The 11128-nt window shown below is 67.6% G+C and overlaps 1 protein-coding gene across 1 annotated transcript; it reads right to left on the reverse strand.

The window, feature by feature from the left end:
- Window positions 1–592: 592 nt before the first annotated feature.
- On the reverse strand, window positions 593–11128 carry PMEL (premelanosome protein). The gene is given in 15 exon segments (XM_077838835.1): window positions 593–752; window positions 1160–1247; window positions 1487–1689; window positions 1981–2065; window positions 2603–2641; window positions 2644–2658; window positions 2661–2743; window positions 3160–3298; window positions 3344–3709; window positions 3791–4192; window positions 4715–4876; window positions 5335–5475; window positions 6989–7135; window positions 7668–7793; window positions 10996–11128. Coding segments are annotated over 15 exon segments (2289 nt in total).

Here is an 11128-nt window from a genome sequence, read left to right on the forward strand (position 1 = left end):
TGGGCACAGACCCCCGCCCCCCCCCCCCCCGGCCCGGGCCTCTGGCAATGGGCCATGGTTTTGACCCACCCGTCCTGCTGCCCATCCCCTGGGGTCAGAGGCGGGGCGAAGGGGGAGGGGGCTGGGCTCTAGGGCTCAGAGCACAGTGTCACAGGACACCTGGGTTCCTACTCCCAGTTCTGGGCGGAGGCGAGGTCTGCACAAGGTTCCAGGACGCCTGGGTTCTATTCTAGTGATTGCAGGCACATCCCTGCCCCCTGCTGGAGGTGAGTGCGGAGCCGGACCTATAAGGCAGGGTGGGGGGGAGCTGACTCCTGACTATCCCATGCCCCCTCCCCCCCTGCACAGCCAGCCCTGCCCCCCCAGGATTCACCCAGCACCTTCCCTGGCAGGGACAGAACCAAGCAGACGCGGGCAGGAGTCTGAGTGTTTAATAGCTGATAAGGACGAGGGCACCTGAACCCCCCCCCCCACAGGGTGCCAGCTGGAGCGGGGAGGGCTCCCTCCTTCCCCCCGTGCTGGGGGTGCAGGGCATCCCCAGCCCCCACCCCGAATGGCAGGGGCAGGGTCCTTTCGGGGGGCGTCACTGGCTCTAGACCACGTTGCCTCTGAGCAGGGGGCTGCTTTCGCCGGTGGGCACGGTGCTGAAGGCCTGGCGCAGGAAGAGACGCAGGGCGGCGCGGTCAGGTAGCCAGGCCCGGGGCAGAGGGCTGCGGGCGGGGCCTGCGGGCAGGGGTCTGTACTTCACACGCCTGCCAAGGGGCAAAAAGAGAGGGGGGGTGTCATACCTGGCCAGCTGGGGCCCAGGGCTGCCCCCCCCCCAAAAAAAACCCCACCAGCTGGGGCCTAGCTTCCCAGAGGGCAGCCCACAAAGCAGGAAGATGGGTTAGCCCCAATTCTGCCACTGATGTACTGTGCCTCAGTTTCCCCCCCATAACTGGGAGCTCATAACCCTCCCTTTGAGCAGCGGGGAAGCTCTTCGGGGCTGCGCCTGGTGCAATGGGGCCCTGATCTCAGCCCGGGGATGCTGGGCAGCCCGGTGCTGCTGGCCTGTAAAGCTGGGCCGGGCTCTGGGGTGGCTCCGTTTGGCACCCCGGCTCTGGGAGCAGCGGGGCCTGGCACAGCCCCGGTGTCTGAAGCGGGTGGGGGCTGGTCTCACCTGTAGGCGTAGGACACGGTGCCCAGGGCCACGGCCACCAGCATGAGCCCCACGATGAGTGTGATCCTGGGCGCGGCGGGCTCGGCACCTGCAGGGCACAGACGCGGGCAGCGGTGAGGTGGGGCCGGGGCTGCACCCAGCAGGACGGGGCCAGCCAGCCTCTCCGTTACCCCTCTCCGGGCTGGGGTGTCTTGGAGACAGCTGGGCCCCAAACTCCCCAGAGCTCGGGGGGGGGCTGGCTCAGGCCCCGTGAACAGCTCAGTGTGCAGCCGTGAGGGGGTCGCCCCGCCCTGCACAGCCCCCCGCCCCTGCAAACCCAGCCCCTACCTCGGATGCTGACTTGGGTGCTGGCGACGGCCAGGCTGGCAGGGTTGGCCAGCGAGACGTTGAGGCAGTAGAGGCCGCTCTGGTTGAAGGCCTGGCGCAGCACCAGCTGGCAGGCGGGCGCCGGGGGCACGGGGCTGCAGATGCTCTGCTGGGGCGTGAGGCACGTGGGGTCCAAGACGGTGGTGCAGACCTCTTCTGGCAGGCTGGGGGGGTGGGGGGAGAGGGCAGGTAAAGCGTGGCCACGGGGGCACCCGCAGGAGGTGGGATGGGCCAAGTGCCCCTGGGAGCCAGGCTCGGCAGGCGTGGGGGGCGGGACGATGCTGGGGGTGGCTTGGCCCAGGGGATCTCCCCCAGCACGTGGCGGAGCAGAGCCCGGCTTCGAGGTTCTGCTGCAGGCCCCGGGGTGGGGGTGGGGGTGGGGGGATTGGGGCATGAAGCCACCCCGCCAGCAGGAGCCATGCCCGTCCCGATGCCGCCCCCCTGGTGCCCCCTACCTCCCCTGGCAGGTCACGGTGAGCTCCACGGCGCTCTCGCCCACCGCCGGGGCCACCTGGACGATCTCCATGCTCTCGATCCCCTCTGCAACGGGCAGGCGTTAGGGGGGGCATGCGCAGCCGGGCCCTGCCCCGAGACTGTCCCCCACCCAGCCATGGCCACCCCGGGAACCAGCCTGCCCCCTCCAACCTGCTCCCATGGAAATGGCCCAGCAGAGGGGCCGGGGGCTGGCCCAGAGCCTAGTGTCCATCGCTCTGGTCCAGATACAGGGGCTGGAATGGGAACGGCTGGGGGGCTCCCTGCACTGTGCCCCATTCCCAACCACATGGGGGGGCAGGGCAGCCCCCCCAGTCAGGGTGAATCTCAGGCCAGGCCTTAGTGCAGACTAACCCCCAGGGACCAGGGAGCCCCCAGATTTCACCAGCCGGCCCCTGCCCCGAGCCCAGCCAGGCTGGGATGGCCCCTCCCAGGCCCAGAGCTTTGCAGCTTGACACCGCCCTGCGGCCGGACTGAGCCGGCTGCGGTGGAGGACGCCCCACATTGCTCGGGGCCAGGGGCTCGCTGGGACCCCGGGCTGGGGGCAGCCCCCCGAGCGCAGGCCACGCCACGTCCCCAACTCACGGACGATCTCCAGCTCTGTCGAGAAGGTGCCGTATCGGTACAGGACGCAGCCGGCGGGCGCCTGCCGCTTGGCCAGGACAAGAACCTCGGGGGTGGCAGGATCCACGGTGCCGACAGCCACGTCTGCGGGGAGATAAGGGGCTGAGAGAAGGGAGACCCCCCCGGGACCGGCCCTGCCCACCCGGTGCGACCCCTGGGTCACGGCCACCCCGCCCGGGGGACGCCCAACATTGTCCAGCTCTCGCCCACGTTGACATGTTGGCAGCTGGGCCTGGGACCACGCTGCCCCCCCAGGCCAGGCACAGCCGCGACCTGCTGCCTTCCACCCCCTGGGCCCCCGTGGCGCTTGGAACCACAGCCAGGGCCCCATATCAGGCTGAGCCGAGCCTCCCTGGTCTGGGCCGGGCGCTGACCAGTGTCAATCCCCAGGCAGCCCGGGCAAGGACCCTGCCCCCCGCAAACTGAAATCGAGCCCAAGCTGGACCCCTGAAATCATTGGGGGGTAGGGGGGTCTTTTGGGTCAGCCCCGTGGGACCCCACCTATACAAGGCGAGCACCCACCTGCTGCTTCCGAGCTAGTGTTGGCCACGATTCCTGCCACGCTGGCCGGCGGGTTGGCCACGGAGGACGCAGATGCTGGTGGCGAGGTGCCCGGCGGGTTGGCCACGGAGGACGCAGACGTAGGCGGCGAGGTGCCTGGCGGGTTGGCCACGGAGGACGCAGACGTAGGTGGCGAGGTGCCCGGCGGGTTGGCCAGGGAGGACGCAGTCGTAGGTGGCGAGGTGCCCGGCGGGTTGGCCACGGAGGACGCAGACGTAGGTGGCGGGGTGCCCGGCGGGTCTCCAGCGGCAGAGACGGAGGCAGGGAGTGGCGGATCCACAGAAGCCACAGCCAGGTCTGAGCCAGCGGCGCCGACAGTGACCACGGACCCGGGTGCCACGGCGGGCACGGTGCTGGTTTCCAAGGCGGGGGTGGGAGCCGTGGTACCGCCAGCAGCCGAGGTCACAGCACCGGGCAGGGTGGCACCCGTGCCGGGCACCACGGGGCTGGGAGGGACGGAGGCTGTGCCGGCCGTGGGCGTCACTGGCTCGGCCGTGGCGGTGGGCACTGTGGGCAGAGAGTACGAGAGCTGCAGCCGGTTCCGGGCTGGCACCCGCAGCCCAGCCCAGGGACACGTTCACCACTTACCGATGCTCAGCGGCTGGCCCGGTGTCTGCGTGGGGCTCCCGCTGGGCGCCAGGCTGGCTGGAGCCGAGGTGGAGGTGGGCTGCCCTGGGGGGACCGTGGTGGGGTCCACGACCGGTGCCGGTGAGGTGATGCCGCAGGCCACGGGGATGGCAGCCTGGAGCACCACGCGGGGCCGGAAGGTGCCAGGCTCCAGGTAGGTGTGGGTGACGGTGCGGACGCGGGAGAGGAGGGTGCCGCTCTGGTCCCCGAAGTCCCAGGAGTAGGAGACGTCGGCGGCCTGCAGGTAGTGGCTGGGGTCGTGCAGCCGGACGCTGAAGGCCACGGCCCGGTTCCGCACGAAGCGCCGGTCGCCCCCGTCCACGTCCAGCACCTGGGCGATGTCCACCGCGAAGGGCACCTGGTCTGGGGAGTGGGGGTCAGGGAGGCTCCTTTATGGAAGGGCCCCCCTGCCCCTGCAGACCCGGGGGCCCCCTGCTCCCTGGAGCCCCACAGACCTGGTGCCTCCCTGCCCCCAAGGACCCTGGGGTCCCCCTGCCCCCAAGGACCCTGCCCCCTGGAGCCCCACAGATCCCAGGGCCCACTGCCCCCACAGACCTGGAGCTCCACAGACCTGGTGCCTCGCTGCCCCCACCGGCCCAGGGCCCCCTGCCCAGGTTCAGGCGCACACAGGGCTCCTAGGACCTGCTCCGTGCCCCAGTAACGCCCCCCCGACCTGCCCGGGGAGCTGCTCTGGGGCAGGGGGTGAGCAGAGCCAGCGGAGCGAGGCCGTGGCCACGGGATGGGGCAGGGAGGCGGAGGAGGAAGGGGGCCAAATGGAGCCTGCGGTGCCCAAGCCGCCTGGTGACGCATGTGAAACCCGTCCAGGCCCCCCCGCCCAGCAGCCCCCGGCCGGTCGGTCGCCCCCCAGCCCTGCCCGGGCCTCACCCGTGATGCTGAACTGGGACGTGGCCCTGCCCATGGGGATGAACTTCCGGCGCCCCCGGTAGTGATAGACCTGGACGTCCATGGCGTAGGAGCCCAGGGCCACGCCGGCCGTCTCCACCGTCAGGAGCGAGGAGGGGCCGTCTACCACCTGCCAGTACTGCCCTGTGGGGGGCAGGGGGAAGGTCAGGGTGCAGCCAGGGAGGGAGCAGGGGGTGCAGAGCTGTGGGGGCCGGGGCACAGAGACTCCAGTTCTTACTGGAGAGGGTCCTGCAGCATGGCCAGGGCGGGGGGGCTAGTTGTTAGAGCAGGGGGCTGGGAGCCAGGACTCCTGGGTTGTATTCCCAGCTCTGCAAGTGAGTGTGACTGGGTCTCGCTCTGTGCCTCAGTTTCCCCACTGAGAGGAAATGCTGCGGGAAGTCATTGGATAATGTTTGTTTGGTGCTTTGAAGAGTGGAAGATGCCGAGGGCTATTGTGGGGCCTGGGGCCAAGCCTCAGGCTAGCGCTCCCCATGGGGCGCCGGGGGCCAGCTGTTCGTGTGGGACGGAGGCTTCTGCCATGGCCCTGCCTGTGCCAGGGGGTCCGGGGGGGTGGGTGGCAGGTGCAGGGGACTGGCTCTCACCCCAGGTCTGCCAGACGTAGACGAACTTGCTGCGCTTGCCCCGGGCGCTGGGAGGGAAGAGCTGCCCGTCGGGGAAGACGCCACCAGGGCCCTCGCCTGGCTCCTCTGGGAAGACGGGGTCCCCCCGTCTCACCTGGGTACCTGCAGGAGCGAAGGGGGCAGTTAGTGCTATCCTGGCTCGGGGAGGGAAAGGGGGAGGGGTCTAGTGATTAGAAGGGGGCAGCTGGGAGCCAGGACTCCTGGGTTCTATCCTGGCTCGGGGAGGGAAAGGGGGAGGGGTCTAGTGTTTAGAAGTGGGGAGCTGGGAGCCAGGACTCCTGAGTTTTAGCCCTGGTTTTATCGGGGGGGGGGGGGGCTGGGATCCCAGACTCCTGGGTTCTATCCTGACTCTGGGAGGGGGTGTCTCTGCTTTGCTGCCCCCCCCTTTCTGGGGATGGACAACCAATCAAAGGTGCAGCCCGCAGGGCTCTCTCCCTTCCCCCACCCTTCAGCTACCAAAGCCCTTTACACAGGAGGGGAGGGGGCTGGTCTGATGAGGGGTGGGATGGGGTGCAGCTTGATCTGGAGATTGGGGGCAGAGCTAATTGCCAGATCGGGCTGACGTGGGGCATGAACTCCTGCAGCAGGGCCCAGAATCCCCTGCCCCCAGACGCCTGGCAGCGCCATGTGCCCTCCCCCACATGCTGGGCATGGCCCAGGGGCCGCCCAGCCAGAGACGGACCGCCCCCCCCCCCCGCCCTGATCTTGTATACAAACCTCCAGATTCTGGGGTCTTGAGATTTGCAAAATGGGGGATCTATCCCTGGCTCTGGGAGGGGAGTGGGAATGGGGTCTAGTGGTTAGAGCAGGGGGGCTGGGAGCCAGGACTCCTGGGTTCTCTCCCCAGCTCTGGGAGGGGAGTGGAGTCTAGTGGTTAGAAAAGGGGGGTCTGGGAGCCAGAACTCTTGGTTTCTGTTTCAGCTCTGGGAGAGTAGTGGGGTCTAGTGGTTAGAGCAGGGGGGGCTGGGAGCCAGGACTCCTGGGTTCTGTTTCCAGACCTGTCGGGGGAGGGGATTGCCTTAGGGGCAGCCAGAGCTGGTTCTGCCCTGCCCCCACCCCGCCACACTGCCCGGCCTGGGAGCAGGCTGGAAAGGGGGCAGATCACTGCTGGGCAGGCAGATCCTAGGGGGCTGAGGGCAGCTGCCGTTGGGCGGATGGAGCAGGGAAATGGGGGGCATCAGCACATCGGGGAACCTCCTGGCACCGGCAGCACCTGGGGGTGGGTGTCCAGCCCCACAAGAGGGTCCTTTCAAATCCAGGGGACGAATGCGGGCGGCTTTCAAGGCCGCTCCCTATGGAAATACCAGATTCCATGCCCCCACCCTATAGAAATCCTAGACCCACTGCCACTCCCATATAGAAATATTGTGCGTACAGCTCCCCCATGGAAATATGAGGTATCCCCCCACGCAATAGTCTCCGCCCCACGTCCTGCTGAAATACTCCATACTCCCCTGCCCGCCCTCAGAAATACCGGGGGGCTGGGGGGGGTTAGAGCCACGGCCCCTCCCCAGCTCCGGACGGGCCCGTTGCTCTGGGTGCGAGTCGCCATCGGGGAACACGGCCCCCAGACGGGCGCTGTGCTGGGCGGGGCACGTCGCGGGGGGGGGCTCACCGTCCACGGTGCAGTCCTGGCTCCACACGACCCGGCCGTCGGGCAGCACCGTCTGGTTGCCGGGAAAGCGCAGGGCGATGGCGAAGGTGGCCCGGGCGCCCGTCATGGTGGGGGCGTCGTTGCTGATGTCAAAGGTCACGGGGCCGCCTGGGAGGGAGAGGGGAAGGCAGCCAGCTGGTGGGGCGCAGATTGGGGGAGGGGTGCAGCCCCCCCCCGGTGTTTCCAGCTTCTCACAGGGTGAATCCTTCATCCCTAAACCCGCATCTCTGCCGGTGCCCCTCACTCCCGACCCGCAGCCCCTGCTAGCCCAGCCCTGGGCGCCCCCCAACCCAGCTCTGCCGGTGCCCCTCACTCCCGACCCGCAGCCCCCTGCTAGCCCAGCCCTGTGCTCCCCCCAACCCAGCTCCGCCGGTGCCCCTCACTCCCGACCCGCAGCCCCCTGCTAGCCCAGCCCTGTGCTCCCCCACAGCTCTACCGTTGCCCCTCAGGCCCTACCCGCAGCCCCCTGCTAGCCCAGCCCTGGGCGCCCCCCTTCCCAGCTTTGCCGGTGCCCCTCACTCCGGACCCGCAGCCCCTGCTAGCCCAGCCCTGTGCTCCCCCACAGCTCTACCGTTGCCCCTCAGGCCCTACCCGCAGCCCCCAGTGGCACAGCATTGGGCTCAGAGCGGCCAGCCCCTACCTTTCCAGCAGTTCTGCTGCCGGGGGTCGCCCTCCTGCCAGCGGGGGTACAGCTGGGAGTTCCACGACCCCTCAGCCAAGGGCTGTCGGTTCCGTCGGTCACTCCCCTGGCCTCTGCTGCCGGCCCCTGGAGAGAGACGGGATCCGAGATCCAGAGCTGGAAGAATCGCGGGGGGGATGACCCAGTTCCTGAGCCCAGCCGGCAGGATCAGACCCTGGCCCGAACCCCACCAGGGCGTTCAAAGACCCATCCCTGGCCAGGGTGGATCAGGCTAGAACAGAGCTCGAGTGTTCCCCAGAGGCTGGCGTGGAGGGCTTGGGGGGTGGGGGCTAGAACCCAGGACTCCTGGGTTCTGTGTGGAGATCTGGGTGGGGAGAGGTGTCTTGTGGGTTAGAGCGGGGAGGGGAAGGGGCAGGACTCCTGGGTTCTGGCCCCAGCTCTTGTGTGGAATATGAACGAGGTGCTTTGCGATCCACGATGGGAAGGCTGCAGGGGGGCAGGGCAGATAATTCCCCACAAGGAGGATGGTGGGAGATTCGCTGCCCCAAAGCACTGGGCATGGTCCCTGCGACCTGGGCACCACCTGCCATCCCGGCAGCGTGGGCAAGGGGATTCCACCCGAGGCATCTCCAGGCCCCAGCAGACAGGCTCAGCCCCGCAGGCCCCCAGGCTCCTCCAAGCCCCGCTCCATGGGGCTCCATCGCCGCACCAGCTGGGGGGTGGCTCCACCCTGCACCCAGCCTGCCCACAGCCCTCCCACGGCCTGCAACCCGGCTGGCTGCAGGGAGCATGTGACGGATCTTCCACTCGGCACTTGGGGCTCCAGGCAAAACCCCTCACATGGGCCTCTAAATCCTCCGCAGAGCCCTTGCATGTGACTCTCAGCTGAGTCCCTGGTGCAGGATGCTCCAGCCAGCGCAGGGTTAATGCACCCCCCCTGCATCTCCACTCAGTGGGGAGGGGGAGAGTCCCAATCACCCCCGGACCAGGCAGCCTCTCTGGGTGGGAGGGGGGATGGAGCATGCCCCTCTGTATCACTCCTGGATAGTGTGACCCACTGGGGGTGAAGAGAGGGGGGTCCAGTGGCTGGAGAAGGACCGGGGCTGGGAGTCAGGACTCCTGGGTTCTCTGCCTGGCTCTGTGAGAGGAGTGAGGGTTAGAACAGGGGGACTGGACTCCTGGGGGCTAGTCCCAGCTCTGGGGCTGACTGATTGTATGACTTGCGTCATGTCCCCATCTCCCTTCGTGCCTCAGTTTCCCCAGCTGTAAGGTGCAGGGAATGCCAGTGACCCTATTGTGAGGCTCAGCACCTGGCAGTGAAGTGCTTTGGGATGCTCGGGCAGGGAGGGGAGACTTCCCAGGGAAATGGTCTGACTTGCAACCCCCCACACCCTGCGCCCCAACCAGACGTGGGGCCAGACAGGCAGCCCCCCCACAGTGTCGCTCCACTGGGAAGTGAGGTTTCCAGGGGGGGCTCCCTGCTGCAGACAGGCCCTAGGGGAGACCAGCAAGGGTGAAGGACAGAGGGCCGGAGAGTCAGCTGCACCCTGAACCTGCCCCCTTAGGGGATCCCCCCTGCGAGCCCCTTGGCCAGGTGTCCAGATCTCGATGGCCCAGTGGAGACCGCCCCCCCCCCCCCCCGCGGCGGGTGCAGTGTTAATTCTCAGCACAGGGCAGGGGGTCTGGGAGGAGGCAGCAGGGTCAGCTACGGGGGGACTGCAGGAGGGCAAACAGCAGGGGGCAGATGCCTGGCTGCAGGGGTCAGTAGGTAGGTGAGGGGAAGGGTCCTTGCAGCAGTAGGTTGGGGCTGGGGGAGAGGGGACATCCCTGTGCCTGGCACAGCGCAAGGAGCTGTACGAATATTACTCGGCAGCTGCTGCCCCGTCTCCTCCCCATCAGCCCCAGGAGCAGCAGAGCAACCCGCAGCCGCAAAGAGTGACCAGGCCCCCAGGCTCCCTCCTCAGTATGGGGATGGGTGTGAGCACGGTGGGTTCCCCCTCTGGGTACCCCTCCCCGATTTAGCCCCCCACATGCATGGAGCAGGGCGCGGCCCCATTCCCATCCTTCCCAGATGCTGGGCCTAGCGTGGGGGATTAGCAGGAGCTATGAGCCAGCTCCCCACGCGGTTCGGCTTTACCGCTACCCTCCCCCCCGCCCCCCCCCGGCCCTCATTAATCTGGCAAGACAATTCCCAGCGGGGTGGGGACGCATCCCTGCTCCGGCCCGGCCTGGGGGAGACACTGGGGCGAGGCGGGTTAAACCCACCGCAGCACCTGGCAGCACCAGCTCAGAACCGGGCCGGAGGGAGCCCAGCCCATCTCCCTACGCAGCCGCTCGGGGGCAGCCGACGGACGGTGGGAGGCTGGTGCTGCCCCGGGCAGTCCCCGGCCCGGCTCTGCAGGCTGGCCTGGCGCAGACAAGCTTTGAGGCAGGGGAGGTCGGGGGTAGGCAGGCCGGGCAGTGGGTTTGGCCATCGTCTGGGTTGTGGAAATAATGGGGATGGGTGAGGGGCAAGGGGGAGGCCCCGGAATAGTCTTGCCCCGGGTCCCCAGTGGGCCAGCACCGTCTCTGTTCACTCTCAGCCCGCGGGAGCTGACCCAGCCATGGGAGTCTGTCTGTCCATCTGTCTGTCTCCTCTGCAGGGGAAAAAACCCTCTGGACGCCTAAAGGGGGCACATTAGATCTGGAATCGCTACGGGGGGGCTATAAGGGATATTCCCGTTCTTCCCCCACACACGCATGCTCCGTGGCAACTTTATAGCCGTTTGGCTGACTCCCACCCACCCCTGAACGGGACTTTAAGGTCCCTTAACATTTTAGCATCACTGCATCCAAAAGCACCTATCACCCCCCGCCATCCGGAGAAACGTGCTCCCTCCTGCAGGGATGGATCTGGGGGTCTGGGTCAGTTAATGAAGCTACATTAACCCAACAGGGCTCTTCACTGCCCCATTTGCATACCAGACACGCACCCCCCTGCCCCGACCCATCTCCCATTCAGCTGGGACCATCCTCCCCACACAGCAATCTGGGAAGGGGAGAGGGGGTGTCACTAAGTTTGATATGCCCAGTGTGACCCCCTGATCTAGGACATGGCAGGTAAATGCCCCCACTGACCCCCAAGGGTATCAGAGAATCCCCCCCCACACACACTCCTTGAGGCAGATGGAGATTCTGGGGTTTTATGGGTACCAGCTCCAGCGTTTTGGAGTCGGGAACAACGCGTGACAGGGATTGATCCTGCCTTGGCTGGGGGTGGGTCAGATGGGGCCCTAGAGATCCCGCCTCCAGGCCCTTTGCTAACCCCAAGGCCCGGGCCCCTACTCACTGCGTTGAGCTGCAGTTGCAGCCAGAAGGGCCCAGGCAGCCACCAAGTACCAGCTGGTCTGCATCTCCCAGCCCGTCCTTCGCACCCGCCCCCCGCGCTCCTGGACCCCCTCGACGGCAGAGAGGCGAAGCAT

This window comes from Eretmochelys imbricata, chromosome 20 (assembly GCF_965152235.1).
Source record: "Eretmochelys imbricata isolate rEreImb1 chromosome 20, rEreImb1.hap1, whole genome shotgun sequence".
Classification (NCBI taxonomy): domain Eukaryota; kingdom Metazoa; phylum Chordata; order Testudines; family Cheloniidae; genus Eretmochelys; species Eretmochelys imbricata.